Genomic DNA, 27006 nt, shown 5'->3' with positions numbered 1-27006 from the left:
CCTCATATACTCCAGTTCAAATAAAATAATCTGGATTATACACAGCAGTTTATATGGGACTTCAGGCTCCTTCTAAACTGCGATATAAAATCCAGATTATCTGCTTTGAACTCGATTACATGGCAGTGTAAATTTAGGCATCATCTACACAGCCATATAAAATCCAGGTTATTTGCTTTGTACTGGATTATATTAGTCTACACTGCCATATAATCCGGTTCAAATCAGATAAACAGGTTTTTATATGGCAGTGTAGAAGGGGCCTCACATATGGTGGTAGATATTGATGCCCCTTCTACATTGCCATATAAAATCCAGATTATTTGATTTGAACTGGATTATATTAGTCTACACTGCCATATAATCCGGTTCAAAGCAGATAATCTAGGTTTTATATGGCAGTGTAGAAGGGGCCTCACATATGGTGGTGGATATTGATGCCCCTTCTACACTGCCATATAAAATCCAGATTATTCGATTTGAACTGGATTATATTAGTCTACACTGCCATATAATCCGGTTCAAAGCAGATAATCTGGGTTTTATATCGTAGTGTAGACGGGGCCTCACATATGGTGGTGGATATTGAGGCCCCTTCTACACTGCCATATAAAATCCAGATTATTTGATTTGAACTGGATTATATTAGTCTACACTGCCATATAATCTGGTTCAAAGCAGATAATCTGGATTTTATATGGCAGTCTAGAAGGAGCCTCACATATGGTGGTGGGTATTGAGGCCCCCTTTACACTGCCATATAAAATCCAGATTATCTGCTTTGAAGTAGATTACATGGTCGTGTAAATTTAGGCCTCATCTACACAGCCATATAAAATCCAGATTATTTGATTTAAAGTGGATTATATTAGTCTACACTGCCATATAATCTGGTTCAAAGTAGATAATCTGGGTTTTATATGGCAGTGTAGAAGGGGCCTCACATATGGTGGTGGATATTGAGGCCCCTTCTACACTGTGATATAAAATCCAGATTATCTGCTTTGAATTGGATTATATTAGTCTACACTGCCATATAATCCGGTTCAAAGCAGATAATCTGGGTTTTATATTGTAGTGTAGATGGGGCCTATATAATCCAGTTTAAATAGCATGGATTATTTGATTTAATAATCTGGATTATAAGGCAGTGTAAATCCAGCCTCTCTAAACCGCAAATCCCAGGACTCCATCTGATTTTGCCATGTAGAGTCCTAATGCTATGCTTGTTTAGTGTGATCCTCATTTTGATTCGGGTGCATCTACACTGGGGAATTAAAGCGGTTTGACACCGCTGGATCAATATTATGGAGCCCTGGGAGTTGTATTTAGGTGAGGTACGAGCACTCTTTGGCAGAGGAGGCTGAAGACCTTGGGCGGAATTCAAGAGATAAATAAAGTGTGTCTGAGACTAGATTAAGCAGTTACATACAAAACAAAAGCGTGTAGGTCTCTGGACTACATTTCCCACCGCACCCTGCGGCCTCTCTGCATGGCTATTGGTTGCTGTCCTGCTATCATGTGACTCGTGGGACTCTGGCAAAGCACGTGTGAAGGCGGCCTGCAGGAGCTTCCGGGGCAAGATGCTGCAAAGGATAGCGGTGAGGAGGCAAAACACGTGGGAATGGGATTGGAAAAAGGGGGAGGAGAGGGATTGGCACCCTACAAAGTCTGGAGGGTCATCTATACTGTAGAGTTGATGCAGTTTGATCCCGCTTTAACTCCTGCCTCAATGGTATGGAGCTGTGGTTATGAGAAACCATATCAGGCTACTCTAGGGAAGTGTGTCAAAGGGAATCTGGTGAAAACAGACCTCCCAAACCCAGGCCCCTTCTAATTCGGATTATCGAAGCAGGTAATCCACATGATCTGCTTTGAACTGGATTATTTGATACTATAATCCAGTTCAAAGCATATAATCAGGATTGTATATGGCAGCGTAGAAGGGGGCCTCACACTTTAATCTCCCAGCAGCAGACTGTGACATGCCTTTGATGGCTCAGATATAAATGTTGAATGTAAACAATGCTTCCCATTGCCATAGACTTCATTATTGTGCTATGAACATAATATAATATATTGTATTTACTTTTTACTTGTAAGCCGCTCTGAGTCCCCTTCGGGGTGAGAAGGGCGGCATAGAAATGTCATCAATAAACAATAAATAATAATAAATATTCTTTCGCCTCTTCCTATGAGGTTTCATGGAATCCTAGACTTCGCAGAGAGCTCCAAGGGCCATCCAGTCCAGCCCCTTTCTTCCATGTAGGAAAAGCACAAGCAAAGCACCCCCGACAGATGACCATCCAGCCTCTGTTGAAAAGCTTCCACCACACTCCCAGGCAGAGAGTTACACTGTTGAACAGCTCTTTCAGTCAGGAAATTCTTCCTAAATTTCAGGTGGAATCTCATTTTATGCTGTCACGGTTGATGCTGGTAGAGTTGGCTTCCTGCCCAGTCAGACTACATCACTACAGGTAGAGCCGCCCTATTAGGAATTCCCAAAATGCCCCATGTTTTTTGTTTTGTTGTTGTTGTTTTGGTCATGTCAGGAGTGACTTGAGAAACTGCAAGTCACTTCTGGTGTGAGAGAATTGGCCGTCTGCAAAAAAATTTCAGGTGGAATCTCATTTTATGCTGTCACTGTTGATGCTCGTAGAGTTGACTTCCTAAGTCATTACAGGTGGAGCCTCCCTATTAGGAATTACCAAAATGCCCCATGTTTTGTTGTTTTGTTTGTTTGTTTTTGGTCGTGTCAGAAGTGACTTGAGAAACTGCAAGTCGCTTCTGGTGTGAGAAAATTGGCCATCTGCAAGGACATTGCCCAGGGGATGCCCGGATGTTGTGATGTTTTAACATCCTTGTGGGAGATTTCTCTCATGTCCCCGCATGAGGAGCTAGAGCTGATAGAGGGAGCTCATCCGTGCTCTCCCCAGATTTGAACCTGTGACTTGTCGGTCTTCAGTCCTGCCAGCACAGGGGTTCAACCCACTACACCACCGGGGGCTCCAATGCCCCATGTGAGTGGCTTAGATAGTGGTGCCTTTGCTTTTCAAGTGTGCCCATGTTTCAAAAATATTATGTATAAAATTACCTTCAGGCTATTGTGTATAAGTTATATATGGAAACATAAATGAATGTTGTATTTATTTTTGGGTCCCATCTCCAGCTTCTGTGGAAATACAGATATTCCAGGGTCCAAAGCATTTTTGGTCACAAGCATTTTGAATAAGGGGTGTCCAACCTATATTACTATAAGTCCATATAAGTGCCATAGCTTCATACTGTGTAGTCCTGGGATTTCTAGTTTGATCAGAGGCATTAGTGGAGCTCTCTAGCTGGAGACTAGGATATGGAACAACGGCTTCAAAGTACAGGAAAGGCGATTCCACCTCAACCTTAGGAAGAACCTCCTGACTGTGAGAGCTGTTCAACAGTGGAACTCTCTGCCCCTTTGGAGGCTTTTAAACAGAGGCTGGATGGCCATCTGTCGGGGGTGCTTTGAATGTGATTTTCCTGCTTCTTGGCAGAGGGTTGGATTGGATGACCCATGAGGTCTCTTCCAACTCTGTGATTCTATGAATTTTAACTCCCTCCCACAAACTGCAAATCCCAAGCACAGAATGTGGATACACTTAAATGCAGTCACAGCACTATAATTGTATAGTGCAAAAGTGTCCCTGCATGATTAGTCTCCTTCTGCCTCTTTTGAGGGGAAAAAAACAAGGTTGCCATCCTATCTTATGGAAAATAAAGCCGGCTCCTTCAAGACGTTTGTGACCTGCATCTTCCAACATCCTTCATTGTTAGTAGACTTGATGGGAGTTGCAGTCCAACAGCCTCTGAAGGATAGAAGATCCCTTCCCTTGCCCTAGATCACTGTTTCTTGAACTGTGGGACCTGACTTGAAATGTGATCCCTTTTATTATTATTATTATTATTATTATTATTATTATTATTATTATTATTATTTACAGTTTTTATATACCACCTTTCTCACCCCTGGGGGGACTCAAAGCAGTTTACACATAAATAATGGCAAGAGTAACCAGTAACCAGGTCTTCCACCCATTCTTCTTTCTCTCTCTGCAGCACCCCTTGCGGCTAGGATGCCACGTCCTCTCTGTTTCTCGGTGCCTCCACCAGTCTTCCAGGAGCCACATCCCTCTTATCCCCATTGTGGTGGAACAGACGGTAGGCGCAGCATGCTAGGATGTGTTGGCAAGGATAGAAACACTTGTTTGGGAAGGAAGGAAGGAAGGAAGGAAGGAAGGAAGGAAGGAAGGAAGGAAAGCAACCAATCTACCTACCTAGATAGTCAAATACCTGCTTGAAGTTATAGGAAAAAAAGGACACATTCAGCAGGTTTGGTGGGGTCAGTTTTGCCCTGTCCCCGTTGTGGGATAGTAGTGAATCCCGTAAGTTAATATGAATATTAGCAAGCAGAAGGTGAGCAACAACCTGCCCCACCTCACCAATTCCCACACTGCATCTGGCAAAGAAAACAAGGAAGGCTTTTTAAAATCAGTTTTTAATCAGTTTTTCTCGCACATGTAGCCGCCCATTATCACTGTGACTGTGTTTATTTATGTATAATCTTATATTGTTAACGTATTCATATGTTTTATGTAATTATGATGTTGTTTATTGCATGTGTTTTTGGTTTTATTTTGCTGGAATTTGTTGATTGGGCTTGGCCTCATGTAAGCCACCCCGAGTCCCCGTTGGGGAGATGATGGTGGGGTATAAATAAAGATTATTATTATTATTATTATTATTATTCCTTGTAAAAAGAAAAACAAGCAAGTGTCCTTTGTATGTACCTTACAGGTACTAAGGATTTCATTTCATGATGAGAGGATGTGTGTGTTCAAACGTGGAGGGGAAATGGAGAAACTGCAAATCGAAGGATGGACAAATTTGGATTAAGAGACAGTGGAATAGAGAAGAAGTGGCCAAAACCAATAAGCAGGAAACAATATCAATAAACACTATGCAGTTAGGGAGATGAAAAAAATCATTAAGTGTGTTATGAACCCAAAGAGGTTCCTGTTCTTTTTGCAGAGTGTTCAAGGATAGTAAGGCAGTTTAGACCAATGAGACACTTTAGAGACCAAATTTGGCTTTGACACTATTTATGTAACATTTATTGAAATACAATCATCACAGAATCATATCAGAATCACATCAAGGAGAGCTCTCGTACACACACACATTCACACATACTCAGGCATATGCAGGCCTTCTCCAGACGAAGATGATCAGCTTTCCTCTGAGAAGGTGTGGATGTTCCCGTTGCCACGGGTCAGGAAGCGTGTATGTTGTTGGGGGTCCCCTGCATTTATAGGCCAAAACCCATTTTTCTTATTTTTAATAATCAGGTTGTTCTGTCCTTTTCAAGCTCTTCCAAGTTCTTGTTCTTCCCAAAGTTCAAGATATTCACATTCCAGACCTCATGACTTACGGGGTACCTCCTGCACACTCCTTATCCTCCTTACGTTCTTGACCGCATACCTCACTATTCATTGTCCTTCAGGTATGCCTTGCTGCCTTCTCGCTTAGGCTGCCAAATTCGTCCCATATCATGCCTTGCGAGAACTCCATGTTGGTTTTTCTTCAGGCCTGTTTCTTCTGCCCTTCTACATGCATCCTGAACATTCATTCTTTACAATGTTGTTGTTGTTGTTGTTATTTTACTGAAACAAAAACACAGTATGTCACAGCAAATGAGATCTGTATGCTGGATTTCGTATCACAAAATCACAAGTCGAACACTTCCCAAGAGTCTAGGACTGTGTGATGTATTTTCGAATGATATGCGCAGATCCAAGTAAGGTGGCCTTTTGCAGTTGACAGATCATGATTTTGTCAATGTTTATTACTTCCAAATGCTGGCTGAGATCTTTTGGAACGGCACTCAGTGTGTCAATGACCACTGGGACCACCTGTACTGGTTTGTTCTAGAGCATATGCGATTTGATTTTGAGGTCCTGATAAAGCCTGAGTTTTTCCTGTTGTTTTTCCTCAAAGCGGTTGTCACCTGGTATGGCGACATCAATGATCCAAACTTTTTTATTTTCCACAATCGTGATGTCTGGTGTATTGTGTTCCAAAACTCTGTCAGTCTGGATTCGAAAGTCTCACAGTATTTTTGCGTGTTCATTTTCCACAACCTTCGCGGGTTTATGATCCCACCAATTCTTTACTGCTGGCAGGTGGTACTTGTGACATAAGTTCCAGTGAATCATTTGGGCCAGAGTTGTGCCTCTGTTTGTAGTCCATCTGTGCGATTTTCTTGCAACAGCTGAGGATATGATCCATGGTTTCATCAGCTTCCTTGCACAGTCTGCATATTATTATCATTATCATCATCATCATCATCATTATTTACATTGTTGTTGTTGTTATTATTATTATTATTAATTTTACTTATACTCCTTTTTTCTCTGCCGAAGGAGACTCAAAGCAGCTATATTGATGCATTTGTGATTCTAAGCCAGTGTTTCCCAGATGTTTTGGACTTCGGCACCCAGAATTCCTGACTGTTGGTCAAGCTGGCTTCTGGGAACTGAAATTTAAAACACCCAGAGGGCCAAAATTTGGAAATCACAAACCCCGGCCTCCAAGTTAAATTCCAGCAAGCTTGTTTCCTATGCAGAAGATCTGTGGGTCCTCTCTGGAGGAAAATGAGACCAAATTTCAGGCTTGAGGGCACTGATGTTGACCCAATGTCTCTTTCAGGGCCGTGGGGAGCGAGCGTATGACATCTACTCTCGACTTCTGAGAGAGCGCATTGTCTGTGTGATGGGCCCGGTAAGTCTATAACTTTCTCCGTACAGACCTAATCCAACTTGGGTAAAGGTTATTTTTAAAAACAGGTTTCTTGCCTGTTCTTAAAAATAAGAAACATGAGAACTGTGTGGTCAAAAGGATATGCAGAAATGTTAGTAGCCAGAAGAGTGACAATGTAAGGCTTCTTGTATTGCAAAGTCAGACATTCAATGCCCAGCACAGTTTCCCTCATGGCATGAACTGTATACATTATTTAAGCATTCTGTGATAGGGTTACTCTATGTCGGAAATGATGAAGTCACACAACTACATGTACCTGAAGATCTCAGGGGAGGTATCGTCTGTAATACAGCTTTAGCTGAAACATTTTCAAAAGGTTAAAACATTGAAACATATCAAAATAAACCTGCAATCAAAAAAATATGCAAAGTATGAAAAAATGCAGATTACCTTTGCGTAATTTTTATATATTGCATAATATGGATTACTGTACTGGCCAAAATTTTAATTAATCCTTTAATATTGTATCGGCTGAAATCTTAATTCTTTTCATGCATAAGATGTTTACTAAAACGAATGCAAAGTATAAAGGCCTTTTAAAATAATATTATAGTAATAATTTTATTTTTTCTATTATTATTAAATAATTCAACATTGTGCTTCTGCATGTAAAGGTAAATGTAAACGTTTCCCCTTCCCATTAAGTCTAGTTGAGTCTGACTCTGGGGTGTGGTGCTCATCTCCATTTCTAAGCCAAAGAGCTGGTCCGTAGACACCTCCAAAGTCATGTGGCCAGCATGACTGCATGGAACGCCGTTACCTTCCTGCAGAAGCGGAACCTATTGATCTACTCGCATTTGCATGTTTTCGAACTGCTAGGTTGGCAGAAACGGGCTAACAGCAGGAGCTCACCCTACTCCTTGGATTCCAACTGCTGACTTTCCGGTCAGCAAGTTCTGCAGCTTAGCGGTTTAACCCGCTATACCACCGCAGCCCCTTGGAAAGCATGTAGCCTTCTAGATATCCCTAGACTGCAGTTCCTATCAGCCCTATCCGGCATAGAAAGTAGTGACTGCATGTCAGCAACACCTAGAAACAAGCTGTCCCTTCTTCTGATTTAGACAGTTCATTTCAAGAATTGCCTATATTTTATCTGAATTAAATCCCTTGCATCTTAGTAAAGTGTGTGCTTTGCTTTCAAAGCCTTGGCTGCAGTTTGGAAGCCTCAAAAACAAAATTTGTTTTCTACCACAAGGAATCCCTCTGGGCTGATCATGAATTCCCTTGTGTTTACTGTTTATAGATTGATGATGGTGTGGCGAGCTTGGTCATTGCACAGCTGCTCTTCCTGCAATCGGAAAGCAACAAGAAGCCCATCCACATGTACATAAACAGCCCAGGTAAGTGGTTGAAAGCAGCAAGTGTCTGCGGGAATCTTTGGAGGTTTTCCCCTCTCCATTATTATTATTATTATTATTATTATTACTGACAAAAACACACAGTATGTCACAGCAAACGAGATCTATATGCTCGATTTCATATCACAAAATCATAAGTCGAACACTTCCCAAGTGTCTAGTACTGTGTGATGTATTTTCGAATGATGCGCGCAGATCCAAGTAAGGTGGCCTTTTGCAGTTGACAGATCATAATTTTGTCAATGTTTATTGTTTCCAAATGCCAGCTGAAATCTTTTGGCACGGCACCCAGTGTGCCGATGACCACTGGGACCACCTGTACTGGTTTATGCCAGAGCCTTTGCAGTTTGATTTTGAGGTCCTGATAAAGGCTGAGTTTTTCCTGTTGCTTTTCATCAATTTGACTGTCACCTGGTATGGCAACATCAATAATAATTTATTATTATTATTATTATTATTATTATTATTATTATTATTATTATTAGAAACACAAGATGAGTACACAGCAAACAAGATGACTATGCTGGCTGTTGTATTGGATCACACGTTGGAAACTTCCCAGGTGTCTAGGACTCTGTGATGTATTGACGAATAATGCGTACAAATCCCAGTAAGGTGGCCGTTTGCAGCTGGCAGATGGTAATTTTGTCAGCGCCAGTTGTGTTTAAGTGCAGGCCAAGGTCTTTAGGCACTGCACCGTGTGCCGATCACCACTGGGACCACCTTGACTGGCTTGTTGTTGTTGTTGTGGTTGATGTTGTTACTAAGTGCAGTCCAAGGTCTTTAGGCACTGCACCAAGTGTGCCGATCACCACTGGGACCACCTTGACTGGCTTGTTGTTGTTGTTGTTGTTGTTGTTGTTGTTGTTATTATTAAGTGCAGTCTAAAGTCTTTAAGCACTGCACCCGGTGTGCTGAATTATTATTATTATTATTATTATTATTATTATTATTATTATTATTTTACACAGGTGGTACAGTGACGTCTGGTCTGGCGATTTATGATACCATGCAGTATATCCTGAACCCCATTTGCACATGGTGCGTGGGACAGGCGGCCAGCATGGGCTCCCTGCTTCTTGCTGCAGGTTCACCAGGCATGCGCCACTCCTTGCCCAACTCCCGCATCATGATCCACCAGCCCTCCGGTGGGGCACGGGTAAGCCAGTTAAAGGTGTAATATCATCTAGCCAGCATAGAGTCCTGATTGGAAACGGTATTGTGGGAAACGGGGGAAAGGCCTGTACTCCTCTGACTTCCCAGTGGACCCTGGTGGATCAAATGCTCCAATGATTGGTCAAGATAACTTTTCCTTGCTTTCCTGTCCCAGGGTCAGGCAACAGACATTGCCATCCAGGCGGAGGAAATCCTCAAGCTAAAGAAACAGATCAATGGCATCTATGCCAAACACACGAAGCAGAATCTGGAAGTGATTGGTAAGGAGTGTGCAAGCCAGTGTTGGTGGGGTAGGTGGGTTTTTCCCCCATCAAATATTGTGTAATGATGGCATACTGAAGGAGAGGGAGACCAAGCCACTGTACAGGCAAGTTACAAATATGATAGGTTCTGTAGGTTTGTTCTTAAGTTGAATTTGTATGTAAGTCAAAACAGGTACATTTTTAAAGTTCAACTCCAGCCATATATATATACACACACTAGCTATCACCTGCCACGTGTTGCTGTGGCCCAGTCTGGTGATCTGGAAAATAAAGTAATGAGAAAGTGTTGGTTTCTAATATATGTAATTTCTTTATGCTTGTGGGTAAACAGTAGTTCTTGTTTTTTTGTCAGTGTTGATGTGGAGAGTGTCTGGTTTGCCTACTCTGGAATATGCAACATATCATTGCCCTTCTTTAGGGGTCCCTTTCAAATCTAGGATACGATATCTGTGTGTGAATCATATCTATCTATCTATCTATCTATCTATCTATCTATCTATCTATATCTATGGCTGGATGGCTCTTTGTCAGGAGGGTTTTGATTACATTTACTTGTCCTGGTGAAGAGAGTTCAACTGGATGGCCTTAAGTATTTTCTGTTGGTCATGGGGGTTCTGTGTGGGAAGTTTGCCCCAGTTCTGTCATTTGTGGGGTCCAGAATGCTCTTTGATTGTAGATGAACTATAAATCCCAGTACCTACAAATCCCAAATATAAAGGTCTATTTCCCCCACACTCCATCTGTGTTCATATTTGGGCATATGGAATATTTGTGCCAAGTTTGGTCCAGGATCCATCATTGTTTGAGTCCACAGTACTCTCTGTATGTAGGTGAACTACAACTCCCAAACTCAAGGTCAATGCCCATCAAACCCTTCTAGTGTTTTCTGTTGGTCATGGAAGTCCTATATGCCACGTTTGGTTCAATTCCATAATTGGTGGAGTTCAGAATGCTCTTTGATTGTATGTTAACTATAAATCCCAGCAACTACAACTCCCAAATGACAAAATCAAATTTTTTTGAGTGAAGGACATACATTGGGTTGTTAGGTGTATGCTGTCCAAATTTGGTGCCAATTCATCCAGTGGTTTTTGAGTTCTGTTAATCCCACAAACGAACATTACATTTATATTTAGAGAGAGAGCTTTGGATAGCATAAGAAAGGATTAATACCCCTGTGGTGTATTTGCTTCGTGTGCCCCTATGCAGAAGATTTCACCTCCCTTTCTGTCCCTGTGATAGTTGGATTTTGAAAAATATGTGTTATTTGGTGGTCTTCGGCGACCCTTCTGACACCCCCCCTCACACACCCCCCCCCCCCCCGGGGTCCCAAACCCCAGGTTGAGAAATGCCATCCAGTCCAATTCCCTTCACCAGGGCAAGAAAGGGTCATCCAGCCATTCACACACACACATATATGTATATGATAGATGCAGTATCAAAGATTTGAAAGGGACCCCTAAAGAAGTACAGTTATATGTTGCATGTTCCAGAGTAGGCAAACCATACAGTCTCCACATAACACTGACAAAGAATTACAAGCATACAGAAATTACATATATTAGAAACCAACACTTTCTCATTACTTTATTTTCCAGATCACCAGATCAGGGCCACAGCAACGCGTGGCAGGGGACCGCTAGTATTTTAATAATTTTGCACATTAAACAATGCGTGTGTACATTGAATCTTCAGAAAGTTAACGTGTCACTGTCTTACCCACCCGTGTGAACAATTTTGGAGTATTTCTGAACTCAGAATTCTAGATTAAAGGATGCTTGACCTGCAATTTGTTGTCAACTATTAATGTTCTGTGCCAGAAGAAAATTGATGTGTGATGGTCTGTCTAGCTCTATTTTCTTCCATTTTGTGTCTTCACAGAGGCAGCCATGGAGAGAGATCGCTACATGAGCCCAGTGGAAGCCCAGGAATTTGGCATTTTAGACAAGGTGCTTGTCCATCCTCCACATGATGGAGAAGATGAGCCAGAACTGGTCCAGAAGGAGACTCCACCAACAGCCAGCCCTCCCTCATCCTCAGCTGAGCCCTGAGAGGAGAGTTGCATCCTCCAAATCCTTGTTGTTTGGGGAATTATTATCACAGTGGAAATCACCCAAAATGAACCTTTCCCTCACTCTTTAGCCAGATCTTGGAATTACCTGGGGACACAAGTCTTAGCAGACCACTTCTTAAGGCTGATAGTTGGCCAGCTCTGATTCAATAGCGGGTCTCTCTGCCTTTTGCTCTTCAAGATCTGATTCTGCCTGTAGCAAAGAAAGGTTCCTCCCCCCTTCTTACTGTTACAGCATTGTAGAGTAATGGTTCGAAATTAAACTTTGACTCCAGTGTTGTAGGCATTTTTTCCCTTCACTTTCTTTCCCAAAAGACTGTTGCTAGAGATCCTGAGGTTCAGACAACTGCCCTGGCTGATTCTGCAAAATGTACCATAGTGTTTTCAAAACTCAAACTATGATGGATTTGGACCAAACTTGGCACGTATATTCCATATGCCCAAATATGAACACAGATGGAGTTTGGGGGAAATAGACCTTGACATTTGGGAGTTGTAATTACTGGGATTTATAGTTCACCTACAACCAAATAATGTTCTGAACCCCCCAATGACAGAATTGGGCCAAACTTCCCACACAGAATCCCCATGACCAACAGAAAATACTTAAGGCCACCCAGTCCAACTCCCTTCACCAGGGCAAGAAAACGTAATCAAAGCCGTCCTGACAAAGAGCCATCCAGCCATAGATATAGATAGATAGATATGATACACACACACACAGATATATCATAGATTTGAAAGGGACCCCTAAAGAAGGACAATTATATGTTGCGTGTTCCAGAGTAGGCAAAAGCAATTTTCCCCCTTGTAGATTTGCATGTTGCATAAATCTATCCCTGTAAGACAAATGGATTAAGAAGAAAAGGTAAAGGTTTTCCCTTGACATTAAGTCTAGTCGTGTCTAAATCTGGGCGGTGGTGCTAATCTCAATTTCTAAGCCAAAGAGTCGGCATTGTCCATAGATGCCTACAAGGTAATGTGGTCGGCATGACTGCATGGAGCACTGTTACCTTCCCGCCGAAGCAGTACCTATTGATCCACTCACATTTGCATGTTTTTGAACAGCTACATTGGCAGAAGCTGGGACTAACAGCGGGAGCTCACCCTGTGCTCCGGATTTGAACCTCAGCCTTTTGGTCTGCACGCTCAGCAGTTTAACCTGCTGTACCACCGGGTTAATAACAAATGGATTATTATGTCTATTTTATGCCATCAAATATTTATGCAACCATTCAAATGTTTATGCAACTATGCATAATAACAGTTTCAACAACTAACTGCTTTATAGAAACTTTGGATAAACCTTATGTGGAAGATGTGCCCTACACAACCCTTACATACCCAAAAGCCACAATGTATTTATTATAGTCTTCTTGTGTCTATGCAGATATGGGAGAGTATGGCCTGCCCAAGGTCACCTGGCGGATTTTCATGGCCAAGCATGAATCTGAATCCTTTTCTCCTGAGTCACAGTCCAGTATTCAAACTACCACACCTTGCTGGCTCTGGTCCCAAATGGTCCATGGGTATTTTTGGGGGGAAAATTCAATAAGCTTTTATTTTTATTTCATGTCAAAAGCATTGTATAAATACATATAAAACTGATAATAGAGGGAACACAAGCAGTTAAATAAAAAAAACGGGCAACAGCAACTGTATTGTCTGTAGCTTTAAACAATTCTTCCTCTGTATATGAGGCAGGACATTGTGGACAAGCATTCAGATGCGGAATTGTTTGCTCTGCTCCACAGTCGAACAAGGTGGAGGGTTATTCTAGGAAGTGACATTTTGCCAGGTTGTCTTTTGATCTGCCCACTCCACTTCTGACACAACCTCTGAGAATTTATTTATTTATCATGTCAGGAGCGAACCAAAACAGTTGTATTGCATTAAAAAACAGACAAACAAAACACAAAGTTTGCAGACTTGGTATTTTATTAAAGGTCCTTTCACCAGTATCTGGCCACTTGGAGTGCCTGTGGTGTTGCTGCAAGAAGGTCCTCCATTGTGCATGTGGCAGGACTCAGATTGCATTGCAGCAGGTGGTCAGTGGTTTGCTCTTCTCCACACTCGCATGTCGTGGATTCCACTTTGTAGCCCCATTTCTTAAGGTTGGCTCTGCATCTCGTGGTGCCAGAACGCAGTCTGTTCAGCGTCTTCCAAGTCGCACAGACTTCCGTGTGCCCAGGAGGGAGTCTCTCATTTGGTGTCAGCCATTGATTGAGGTTCTGGGTTTGAGCCTGCCACTTTTAGACTCTCGCTTGCTGAGGTGTTCCAGCGAGTGTCTCTGTAGATCTTAGAAAACTATTTCTTGATTTAAGTTAATGATGTGCTGGCTGATACCCAAACGGGGTGGGCCGGAGATGTCACTGCCTTGGTCCTTTCACTATTGATTGCTACTTTCCGGCGGATGTCAGGTGGTGCAATACCGGCTAGACAGTGTAATTTTTCCAGTGGTGTAGGGTGCAGACACCCCGTGATGATATTGTTTCTAGCGCCCACTTTTTGCTTGATGTTCAGGCAGTGCTTCTTGTAGGTAAGAGCACGGTCCAGAGTGACTCCCAGGTATTTGGGTGTGCTGCAATGCTCCAGTGGGGTTCCTTCTCAGGTGATCTTCAGAGCTCGGGATGCTTCTCTGTTCTTGAGATGAAAGGCACATGTCTGTGTTTTGGATGGGTTGGGGATCAGCTGGTTTTCCCTGTAATAGGCAGTAAGAGCACCTAGAGCTTCGGAAAGCTTCTGTTCTACCATCTCAAAGCTCCCTGCTTGAGCAGTAATGGCACAACCTGGGGATCACAACCAGACACAGTGAAGACATCTCTGCCCTTGCGCTGTGTTACTCTGCTGCTGAGTATGCATGCCCAGTGTGGAACACATCTCTCCACACTAAAACAGTGGATGTGGCTCTTAATGAGACATGCCGCATTATCACGGGGTGTCTGCGCCCTACACCACTGGAGAAATTACACTGCTTAGCCGGTATTGCACCACCTGACATCCGCCGGGAAGTAGCAGCCAATAAGTGAAAGGACCAAGGCAGAGACTTCTCCAGCTCATCCCCTGTTTGGGTATCAGCCAGCACGTCAACAACTTAAATCTAGAAATAGTTTTCTAAGATCTACAGAGACACTCGCTGGAACACCTCAGCAAGCGAGAATCCAAAAGTGGCAGGCTCAAACCCAGAACCGCAAGCAATGGCTAATAACCAAATGAGAGACTCCCCCCTGGGCACACAGAAAACTGGGCGACTTGGAAGGCGCAGAACAGACTGCGCTCTGGCACCACGAGATGCAGAGCCAACCTTCAGAAATGGGGCTACACAGTGGAATCCTCATATGCGAGTGCGGAGAGGAGCAAACCACTGACCACCTGCTGCAATGCAACCTGAACCCTACCACATGCACAAGGGAGGACCTTCTTGCAGCAACACCAGAAGCACTCCAAGTGGCCAGATACTGGTCAAAGGACATTTAATCAACTACCAAACTCACAAATTTTGTATTCTGTATTTTGTATTTTTGCATTTTGTCTGTTTGTTTGTTTTGTTCTATTAGAAATGTAATATAATTGACTGGTTGCTGATGACTCGATAAATAAATAACCCCGTGATAATGCTGCATGTCTCATTAAGAGCCACATCCACTGTTTCAGCGTGGGGAGATGTGTTCCACACTGGGCATGCATACTCAGTAGCAGCAGAGTAGCATAGCGCAAGGGCAGATGCCTTCACTGTGTCTGGTTGTGATCCCCAGGTTGTGCCAGTCAGCTTTCGTATAATATTATTTCTAGCGCCCACTTTTAGCCAGTTGTGCCAGTCAGCTTTTGTATGATATTATTTCTAGCGCTCACTCTAGAAGCGACCTCTGAAGATGCCTGCCATAGATGTGGGTGAAACATAGACATACCACCCAAAATAACAGCAGCCCAAGCCTTGTACAGCAAGGTGACAGGGAAAAACAGTAATGGAGTATAGTATTTATTGTCTATCTTTAGACCAGTATGATCAGGGGAAAGCGCGAACGCAGTCCCCCACTACCACAAATTATGCAGTCGAGTTTCCCGCATTTGGGGAAATCGCAGGGGTCAGCACACCCGGAGTGCAATGGATGAGCCTCACCCTGGGAAAACCACCTTCGTGATCATGGTGTCTCCCCTGCCAGGTAAGTATGAGTTGGAGCAGCACCCTCCCCTCCTCGACTCTCATCTGCACAATCTTTTAGGGCACAGCGGCCTCCCTTTGCAGAACTTGCCCTGAGCTTCACTGGACAGAACGGCATTTCTGGCTTGTCCCACTCTGAAGATTTGTGTCTTGGGGTGTCATACAATCCCTAATCTGCACCCGAGTTTTACTCCCGTCATGCCCTTGTGTGTGAGTATTTGCATACCTGCATCTGATTTCTCCTTTCCTGTGTCAATCTGGAAGCATCCATCCATTCTGGTTTCCCATTGGTGCTGCAAGACAAAAGGGAGGCGGGACTCAGGAAGATTCTATCCCTTGGCCTGTAATCCGCCACAGAGGTCTAGAGGCAATGGCTGTGGCAGCTGCATCAACTCAAGATGCTTTGTACATTCGCTGTATTCTCTGATTTACTCACCTCTTCCATGCAGTCATGCCGGCCACATGACCTTGGAGGTGTCTACGGACAACGCTGGCTCTACGGCTTAGAAATGGAGATCAGCACCACATGCCAGAGTCAGACATGACTGGACTTAATGTCAGGGGACTACCTTTACCTTTACCTTCCAAAGAAAACGGCGTATTTCGCATGTTTGTTTTAGCCCTGCTTTGATCAAGGCTCTCTTGACCCCAAAGACAAGGAACCGATTTTTCTGCATCCATCTCCTCTCCTCCAGATCCTTCTCTTTCCCAGTCCAACACGGAATATAAATAAAGTGTTGTTGTTGTTGTTATTCCGCTGAGATGCTGAACCTGCTGACCGGAAGGTCAGTGGTTCAAAACATGGAGAGCAAGGTGAGCTCCCGCTGTTGGCCCCAGCTTCTGTCAACTTAGCAATTCGAAAACATGCAAATGTGATTAGATCAGTAAGTACCACCTTTGCGGGAAGGTGACAGTGCTCCATGCAGTCATGCCGGCCACATGACCTTGGAGGCATCTATGGACAACGCCCGCTCTTTGGCTTAGAAATGGAGATGAGCACCAACCTCCAGAGTCATCCACAACTAGACTTAATGTCAAGGGGAAACCTTTACCTTACTGTTATATTTATTTATACCCCACTTTTTCTCTCCACAAAGGAGACTCAAAGATACAATCTGTCAAGGGGCTTGGATGTTTCGATGTTTGGTTCCCCATTGGAAAACCTTTCAGAAATTGACGGCTCAGAGAAACAGTAACAATGGATTTCACAGCATTGAACATTGCTATATGTAAACAAAATAGTTTTAAATCAACTAGTTACACCAACCATAAACCCAAAGCCGTTTCAGCATCAATTCTTGTTTCCAATGTATCACCCTCTCCAAAAATCCCCCACTCCCTTTTTATCCCACACAAAATAATAATAATAATAATAATAATAATAATAATAATAATAATAATATAAACTTTTATTTGTATTCTGCCCTAGATGGATTCCAACATGCAACAGCAAACATTCAATGCTTTCATAAAACAGATACCGACATAAAATACCAGAAAAAACCCACATATGAAAACAATATAAAACCTAACATCAATAAATTTAACATTTATAGCCAGACAAAAATTATATGATGACATAAAATCTAACAAATATCCAACCTGAATTTACAGAAACCAACTGGAGTTCAATGAGTTGTGTGGGTTGGTAGTGTGGCCACTGATGGTAATTGGGCTGACATGAGCTAGCAGAGCCCAGATACAAATAGTTCTCAGCCAGGGCCTGATAGTGATCTCTTATTATCTAACTACAGCTTCCAGCATTCAGTACGTGATAGAAAGGAAATAGTGTTTATGGCTATGATAGCTAGGTCTACTGGAGTGAAGACCCAACAATATCTCGAGTCCATTGTCAACCCCAGTGTTACACCTTGGTTTCATCTCTGCAGCCTACTCCACTGGAAAGAATTTTAACTGGAATGCCAGACAATCTTCCCCAAACATTCTGTTTATCATATGGTTTGATCCATCCTCTTTTCGGATATCAGCCAGCATGCCAACGGCTTAAATCAAGAAACAGTTTCCTAAGATCGACAGAGATACTCGCTACTCTCAGGAACACCTCAGCAAGCAAGAATCCAAAATTGGCAGGTTAAAACCTGGAACCTCAGTCAGTGGCTGATACTGCATGAGAATCTCCCTCCTGGGCACAGAGAGGATTGACTGGCTTGGAAGGCACTGAGCAGAATGTGCTCTGGTACCATGAGATGCAGAATCAACCTTAAGAAATGAGGCTACAAAGTGGAGTCCACGTTATACGGGTGCGGAGAAAAGAAAACCACAGACCACTGACTCCAATGCAATCTGCGCCCTGCCACATGCACAATGGAGGGCATTCTTACAACAACACCAGAGGCACTCCATGTGGCCAGCTTCTAGGTAAAGGTTTCCCTTTGACATTAAGTCTAGTTGTGTCCGACTCTGGGGTGTGGTGCTCATCTCCATTTCTAAGCCGAAGACCCGGCGTTGTCCGTAGACATCTCCATGGTCATGTGGCCTGCATGACTGCATGGAGCACCCTTACCTTCCCACCAGAGCGGTACCTATTGATCTACTCACATTTGCATGTTTTTGAACTGCTAGGTTGGCAGAAGACCAGCTTCTAGTGAAAGGAAATCTAGCATAATACCAACTTTTAAATATTGTATGTGATTTTTAAAATAAATTCTAACTATATTCCCAATTTGCTTCTGACATGATAAATATATCTGGTTTGATAAAAAGTTTAAAAAATAAAAATTCTTGCTTTCCATATTTGATATTTTAATTGATATAGTAGATATGCTACAAGAACTAAATAAAAATACAAACTGTCTAATATATTCCTCTGAGATGGTGTTTTGTTTTGGATACTAAGATTATGTATGTAAATTCTAAGATGGACAGAGTGAAATGACACCATCATTGTAGGAGGTTTCTCTCATGTTGAACTGATAAAGAAAACTAGTAAAGGGTTTGAGCATATTCCTTTTCTATCTTTGTACCAGTATGATCAGGGGAAAGCGCGAACGCAGTCCCCCACTACCACAAATTATGCAGTCGAGTTTCCCGCATTTGGGGAAATCGCAGGGGTCAGCACACCCGGAGTGCAATGGATGAGCCTCACCCTGGGAAAACCACCTTCGTGATCATGGTGTCTCCCCTGCCAGGTAAGTATGAGTTGGAGCAGCACCCTCCCCTCCTCGACCCTCATCTGTACAATCTTTTAGGGCACAGTGGCCTCCCTTTGCAGCACTTCCCCTGAGCTTCATTGGACAGAACCGCATCTATTACTGCCTGAATTTTCAGGACTGTGTTTTAGGGTGCCATACAATGCTTGATCTGCACCTCATTTTTACTCCCGTCATGCCTTGATGTGCACACATTTCCATGCTCACGCCTGGTTGCTCCCTTTCCTGGCTTCCATTGGTGCAGTAAGACAGCGTGGAGGCAGAGCAAAGGCGTTTCCTCCCCTCCCACATTTCTGGAAACACTGATTTCCCTCCCTCCCAGCTACTCAGAAACATGAGTGCTGAAGCAACTACACTAAATGTAGTAGCTTTTTGCTTTAGCTGCATTTTCTGCCACATTTGCCCTTCAAAATCATCATAATCATCAGGTTTGCATTTGCTCTTCCATAGCCCAACCTTGGCCAAAGCAGACCCTAGGAACTTTGCTGTGTGTGGCTGCATCTACACCAGTGTTTCTCAACCTGGGGGTCGGGACCCCTGTGGGGGTCGTGAGGGGGTGTCAGAGGGGTCGCCAAAGACCATCAGAAAACATAGTATTCTCTGTTGGTCATTGGGGTTCTGTGTGGGAAGTTTGGTCCAATTCTATCATCGGTGGGGTTGAGAATACTATTTCATTGTGGGTGAACTATAAATCCCAACAACTGCAACTCCCAAATGGCAAGGTCTATTTTCTCCAAACTCTACCAGTGTTCACATTTGGGCATATTGAGGATTTGTGCCAAGTTTGATCCAGATCCATCATTGCTTGAGTCCACAGTGTTCTCTGGATGTAGGTGAACTACAACTCCAAAAACTCAAGGTCAGTGTCCACCAGACCTTCCCAGTATTTTCTCTTGGTCATGGGATTCTGTGTGCCATGTTTGATTCAATTCCATCATTGATGGAGTTCAGAAGGCTCTTTGATTTAAGGTGAACTATAAATCCCAGCAACTCCAGCATTACCAAATGACAAAATCAATCACCCCCAACCCCACCAGTATTCAAATTTTGGGTGTATCGGGTATTTGTGCCAAATTTGGTCCAGAGACTGAAAATACATCCTGCATATCGGATATTTACATGACAATTCATAACAGTAGCAAAATTACAGTTATGAAGTAGCAACGAAAATAACGTTATGGTTGGGGGTCACCACAACATGAGGACCTGTATTAAGGGGTCGCAGCGTTAGGAAAGTTGAGAACCACTGATCTACACTGTAGAATTAATGCAGTTTGACATAACTTTAACTGCCATTACATAGAGCCCTCGGTGGCGTAGTGGGTTAAAGCCCTGTGCCGGCAGAAGTGAAGACCGAAAGGTCGCAGGTTCGAATCCGGGGACAGGCGGATGAGCTCCCTCTATCAGCTCCAGCTCCTCATGCGGGGACATGAGAGAAGCCTTCCACAAGGATGATAAAAAACATCAAATCATCCGGGCATCTCCATGCAGCAGCCAGGCATCCCATTGGCGCTGCGAGACTGAAGAGAGGCGGAGCTCAGACATTTCCTCCCCTTCCATCTCTGCAGTCATTGATTTTCCCTCTTCATCCTCCCTCCCAGATACTTGGAAACAGGGATTTGCTGAAGTGGCTACACCAAATATATCACATCCGCTTCCATGCTTGTTTTTTTTTTAAATAAACAACAACATTGGTTTGTTTTTCTGTAGCCCAATCTTGGACCAAGGCTTTAATGCTGCTTCTACCCATTAGAAACTGAAGTCTGGCCCAAAGCAGAGAAAAAACATGGGGGAAATCTGCCCCACTTGTAGACCGCAAGAAGTCTGCCAGGTGAATTGTACTCCTAAAACTTTGATCTGCAACTGGTGTTTGCTCCTAACATGCTTAGAAGTGAATATACAGTATTCGCATGCCCGTGTCTTGCTCCTTCCTTTCTATGCCAGTTGTTTGGGTCCATCTCACTAGGTGTTCAACTGGTGGTGAAAGACAGAAGGGGAGTGGAACTCCACCAAGTCATCCCCTCACGCCACACAGAGATTTTGCCCTTTCTCAGCATTCCTTCCAGTCCTTCGACCTGGGAATGAAGGAGGCACTTATTCCAGTCCTTAATCAGGTCACACTTACGGTGACTCTAGAGAAAGCTATCATGGGGCTTCCATGGAAAGATTTGCCCAGGGGCATGTGTGTGTGTGTGTGTCCCTCTGAGGCTAGGAGAGTGGGGCTTCCCCTAGATAACCCAGTAGATCAGTGGTCCTCAACCTAATACAGTTTGTTCCTCATGTTGTGGTGACCCCCAACCATAAAATTATTTCTGTTGCTACTTCGTAACTGTAATTTTGCTACTGTTATGAATTGTAATGTAAATATCTGATAAGCAGGATGTATTTTCATTCGCTGGACCAAATTTTTCACAGATACCCGGCACGCCCAAATTTGAATACTGGTGGGGTTGAGGGAGATTAATTTTGTCGTTTGGGAGTTGTAGTTGCTGGGATTTATAGTTAACCTACAATTAAAAGCATTCTGAACTCCATCAACAATGGAATTGAACCAAACTTGGCATACAAAACTCCCAGGACCAACAGAAAATACTGGAAGTGTTAGGTGGGCATTGACCTTGAGTTTTGGAGTTGTAGTTCACCTACATCCAGAGAGCACCGTGAAACAATAATGGATCTGGACCGAACTTATGCCCAAATCTGAACACTGGTGGAGCTTGGGGAAAATAGATCTTGACATTTGGGAGTTGTTGTTACTGGGATTTGTAGTTTACCTACAATCAAAGAGCATTCTGAACCCCATCAATGATAGAACTGTGTCAAACTCCCTACACAGAACCTCAATGACCAACAGAATAAATAAAAATACTGTGTTGTCGAAGGCTTTCATGGCTGGAATCACTAGGTTCTTGTGGGTTTTTTCGGGCTATAGAGCCATGTTCTAGAGGCATTTCTCCTGACGTTTCGCCTGCATCTATGGCAAGCATCCTCAGTGAGGATGCTTGCCATAGATGCAGGCGAAACGTCAGGAGAAATGCCTCTAGAACATGGCTCTATAGCCCGAAAAAACCCACAAGAACCTAAAAATACTGTGTTTTCTGATGGTCTTTGGTTATCCCTCCCATTCGTGACCCCCTCCCCCCAGGGTCCCAACCCCAACCCCCCCCCCCCCCCAAGGTTGAGAAACACTGCAGTAGATTTCTGTTAAAATTAAGGTAGCATAAGATGATCACACAAGTGGTTTTGCATGGCCAAATGGGGAATCAAAACCCTAGTCTCCTAGAGTCTGAATCTCTGACAATGATGTGAAAACAGTGTTTATGTGGAATTTAAGGAGTAAGAGAAACCAAAGCTGAGAAGAGTTTGAGCATATTATTTTTCTATCTTTGGACCAGCTTGATCAGGGGAAAGCGCGAACGCAGTCCCCCACTACCACAAATTATGCAGTCGAGTTTCCCGCATTTGGGGAAATCGCAGGGGTCAGCACACCCGGAGTGCAATGGATGAGCCTCACCCTGGGAAAACCACCTTCGTGATCATGGTGTCTCCCCTGCCAGGTAAGTATGAGTTGGAGCAGCACCCTCCCCTCCTCGACTCTCATCTGCAATATCTTTTAGGGCACAGCAGCCTCCCCCTGCAGCACTCGCCCTCAACTTCATTGGACAGAATTGCATCTATGACTGCCTGAATTTTCAGGAGTGTGTTTTAGGGTGCCACATAATGCTTGATCTGCACCCCATTTTTACTCCTGCCATGCTTTGGTGTGTGCACATTTGCATGCCCCCGCCTGGTTGCTTCCTTTCTTCAGAGACTGCAAGCACCCATGCAGCAGCCAGGCATCCCATTGGCGCTGCAAGACAGAAGGGAGGCGGAGCGCAGACATTTCCTCCCCTTCCATCTCTGCAGAGTCATTGATTTACCCTCCTCATCCTCCCTACCAGATACTTAGAAACAGGGGTTGATGAAGCAGCTACACCAAATATACTACATCTATTTCCATGCTTGCCTTTAGAAACAAAACAAAACAAGATTGGTTTGTTTTTCTGAGGCCCAATCCTGGACCAAGACTGTAATGATGCTTCCACTCATTATAAATTGAAGTCTGGCCCAAAACAGAGACAAACCATGGGGGAACTCTGCCTTTTGCCGCCTCATAGACAGCAACAGGTCTTCCAGGTGAATTGCACTCATAACACTTTGATCTGCAACTAGTGTTTGCTCCCACCATGGTCAGAAGTGAATTGTAGGTCTTCTGTTACTTTACTTAAGCGATCCCTCATAGTCCAAGGATGATGGTCCTCCAAGTGTAGCACTGGTTCTCAACCTGGGGTCCCCAGATGTTTTTGGCCTTCAACTCCCAGAAATCCAAACAGCTGCTAAACTGGCTGGGATTTCTGGACAAGTCTATATAGATAAAGGTAGTCCCCTGACATTAAGTCCAGTCGTGTCTGACTCTGGGGTGTGGTGCTCATCTCCATTTCTAAGCCGAAGAGCCAGCGTTGTCCGTAGACACCTCCAAGGTCATGTGGCTGGCATGACTGCATGGAGTGCCGTTACCTTCCCGCCGGAGCAGTACCTATTGATCTACTCACATTTGCATGTTTTCGAACTGCTAGGTTGGCAGAAGCTAGGGCTGACAGCGGAAGCTCACGCCGCTCCCCGGAATCGAACCTGCGACCTTTCGATCAACAAGCTCAGCAGCTCAGTGCTTTCACCCACTGCGCCACCGGGGGCTCCCAAGTCTACATAGGGACCACCAAATGCAGCATTGCCCAAACACGAAACAAAGAATCAAAGAAAAGCACTGCAGACTACTTCAGCCAGAGAAGTCAGCCATAGCAGAGCACCTGATGAACCAACCTGGACACAGCATTTTATTTGAGAACACAGAAATGCTGGACCACTCTCACAACCACCATGTCAGACTACACAGAGAAGCCATTGAAATACACAAGCAGGTGGACAATTTCAACAAAAAGGAGAAAACCATGAAAATGAACAAAATCTGGCTACCAGTATTAAAAACTCTAAAATCAAAACAGCAGAGGGAAAATAATCTGGGACATCTAATCACCTCTCAACAAAAGATTGCTCCAGACAATGCTAATCAAGTTGGTCAGTTGAAACATTCACCCCTAGCTCCAGCAGACAAGAGTCCTTTGCCCCACCCTGGTCTTTCCGCAGATATATAAACCCATTTTCATAGTTCCAACAGACCTCACTACCTCTGTGGATGCTTGCCATAGATGCAGGCAAAACGTCAGGAGAGAATGCTTCTAGAACACAGCCATATAGCCCCCAAATACCTACAACAACCCGGCTTCTCGAATACTTCTGTGAAAGAGTTTAGAGCAGTGTTTCTCAACCTGGGGGTCAGAACTCCTGTGGGGGTCGTGAGGGGGTGTCAGAGAGGTCACCAAAGACCATCAGAAAACAGTATTTTCTGTTGGCCATGGGTTCTGTGTGGGAAGTTTGGTCCAATTCTATCGTTGGCCGGGTTCAGAATGTTATTTCATTGTAGGTAAACTATAAATCCCAGCAACTACAACTCCCAAATGTTAAGGTCTATTTTTCTCAAACTCCCCCAGTGTTCACATTTCAGCATATTGAGTATTCGTGCCAAGTTTGGTCCAGATCCATCATTGCTTTGAGTCCACAGTGAACTACAACTCCAAAAATTCAAGGTCAATGTCCACCAGATCCTCCCAGTATTTTCTCTTGGTCAAGGAAGTTCTGTGTGCCAAGTTCGGTTCAATTTCATCATTGGTGGTATTCAGAATGCTCTTTGATTTTAGGTGAACTTTAAATCCCAGCCACTACAGCTCCCAAATGACAAAATCAATCCCCCAACCCTACCAATATTCAAATTTGGGCATATTGGGTATTTGGGATTTGAAAATACACCCTGCATATCAGATATTTACATTACAATTCATAACAGTAGCAAAATTACAATGAAAATGTTATGGTTGGGGGTCACTACAACGTGAGGGGTCGCGGCATTAGAAAGGTTGAGAACCACTGGTTTAGAGTGACTTGTAGGTCTTCTGAATGCACACAGACGACGTTGTCATCAGCATATTGGAGTTCTATATCAAATGTTATGACCTTAGTTTTGGCTTTCAGTCTCCTGGGGTTAAATAGCACAATAGGTTTTCCCATAATCACTTTTATCCACCCACTAAGGCTCAACCCATTTAATACAGACATTCTAGTGTACTTGTGAGTAACTCACATAAACCAAGAATCTACAAAAGAATCTGCGAACCCCACCTCCTCCAAGATGAACTGAACCACCTCAACTGGGCTCTCCAGGCCAATGGAGACTCCACCTCAGACATCAGAAGAACTGCAAGACCGAGAACAAGCCACGAGAGTCAAGACAAAGATCCACCCAGAGGAAAAGTGTTCTTGCCATACATCAAGGGAACCACTGGCCGCATAGGGAAGCTGATGAGGAAACACAACATACAAACAATCTACAGACCCACCAAGAAAATCCAACAAATGCTACCTTCAGCAAAGGACAAGAGGGATCCTCTCACCTCTGCAGGAGTCTACCGTATACCATGCAGCTGTGGACAAGTCTACATAGGGACCACCAAATGCAGCATTGCTTGAACATGAATCAAGGAACATGAAAGGCACTGCAGACTACTTCAGCCAGAGAAATCAGCCATAGCAGAGCATCTAATGAACCAACCTGGACATAGCATATTATTTGAGAACACAGAAATGCTGGACCACTCTCACAACCACCATGTCAGCCTACACAGAGAAGCCATTGAAATCCACAAGCATGTGGACAATTTCAACAGAAAGGAGGAAACCATGAAAATGAACACAATCTGGCTATCTAAAAAATAACAGCAAAACAGCAGAGAGAAAACAATCAGGGACATCTAATCACCTCTCAACAAAAGACTGCTCCAGGCAATGCTAATCAAGTTGGTCAGTTGAAACACTGACACCTAGCTCCAGCAGACAAGAGTTCTTTGCCCCACCCTGGTCTTTCCACAGATATATAAACCCCTTTTCCTAGTTCCAACAGACGTCACTACTATTGTCGAAGGCTTTCATGGCTGGAATCACTAGGTTCTTGTGGGTTTTTTCGGGCTATAGGGCCATGTTCTAGAGGCATTTTTCCTGACGTTTCGCCTGCATCTATGGAAAGCATCCTCAGAGGTAGCGGGGTCTGTTGGAAATAGGACAATGGGTTTATATATCTGTGGAATGGCTCACAACAGACCTCACTACCTCTGAGGATGCTTGCCATAGATGCAGGCGAAACGTCAGGAGAAATGCCTCTAGAACATGGCCCTATAGCCCGAAAAAACCCACAAGAACCTAGACCTCACTACCTCTGAGGATGCTTGCCATAGATGCAGGTGAAACGTCAGGAGAGAATGCTTCTACAATGCAACCATATAGCCCCAAAAACCCTACAACAACCCGGCTTCTTGAATGCTTCTGTGAAAGAGCTTAGAGTGCTAGGTTCTTGTGGGTTTCTTCGGGCTATATGGCCATGTTCTAGAAGCATTTTCTCCTGACGTTTCACCTGCATCTATGGCAAGCATCCTCAAAGATAGTGTGCTTAGAGTGCCTTGTAGGTCTTCTTCTGAATGCAAACAGACGACGTTGTCATCAGCATATTGGAATTCTTATATCAAATGTTGTTATGACCTTAGTTTTGGCGTTCAATCTCCTGGGGTTAAATAGCACAATAGGTTTTCCCACAATAGCTTACTATCTACCCACTAAGGATCAACCCATTTAATACACAAACTCTAGCGTACAACAGTAAGACTTGTGAGTAATCCACATAAACCAAGAATCTACCAGGGTTTTTTCGGGCTATAAAACCGTGTTCTACAAGCATTTCTCCTGACGTTTCGCCTGCATCTATGGCAAGCATCCTCAGAGGTAGTGAGATGAATCTACCGTTAGGAAAAGC

The 27006-nt window shown here is 43.6% G+C and overlaps 1 protein-coding gene and 3 non-coding genes across 4 annotated transcripts; 1 reads left to right on the top strand and 3 right to left on the bottom strand.

Annotated features, from left to right (window-relative positions):
- Nucleotides 1-1527: 1527 nt before the first annotated feature.
- CLPP (caseinolytic mitochondrial matrix peptidase proteolytic subunit) lies at nt 1528-12006 on the top strand. Its single transcript, XM_060763640.2, has 7 exons — nt 1528-1601; nt 4093-4194; nt 6742-6813; nt 8096-8192; nt 9182-9369; nt 9541-9646; nt 11531-12006. Exons 1-7 carry the CDS (start codon nt 1584-1586, stop codon nt 11698-11700), a joined length of 753 nt encoding a protein of 250 aa, XP_060619623.1. The 5' UTR covers nt 1528-1583; the 3' UTR covers nt 11701-12006.
- A 3721-nt stretch (nt 12007-15727) lies between these two features.
- LOC137096472 (U1 spliceosomal RNA) lies at nt 15728-15891 on the bottom strand. The gene has a single exon (XR_010909479.1). It is a non-coding gene; the product is annotated as a U1 spliceosomal RNA (small nuclear RNA).
- Nucleotides 15892-18875: 2984 nt separating this feature from the next.
- LOC137096471 (U1 spliceosomal RNA) lies at nt 18876-19039 on the bottom strand. Its single transcript, XR_010909478.1, has one exon. It is a non-coding gene; the product is annotated as a U1 spliceosomal RNA (small nuclear RNA).
- Nucleotides 19040-22453: 3414 nt separating this feature from the next.
- On the bottom strand, nt 22454-22617 carry LOC132769502 (U1 spliceosomal RNA). The gene has a single exon (XR_009630856.2). It is a non-coding gene; the product is annotated as a U1 spliceosomal RNA (small nuclear RNA).
- Nucleotides 22618-27006: the final 4389 nt, after the last annotated feature.

The sequence above is a fragment of the Anolis sagrei genome, chromosome 2 (genome assembly GCF_037176765.1).
Source record: "Anolis sagrei isolate rAnoSag1 chromosome 2, rAnoSag1.mat, whole genome shotgun sequence".
Lineage (NCBI taxonomy): Eukaryota > Metazoa > Chordata > Lepidosauria > Squamata > Dactyloidae > Anolis > Anolis sagrei.
This window is presented reverse-complemented; position numbering and strand designations above follow the sequence as displayed.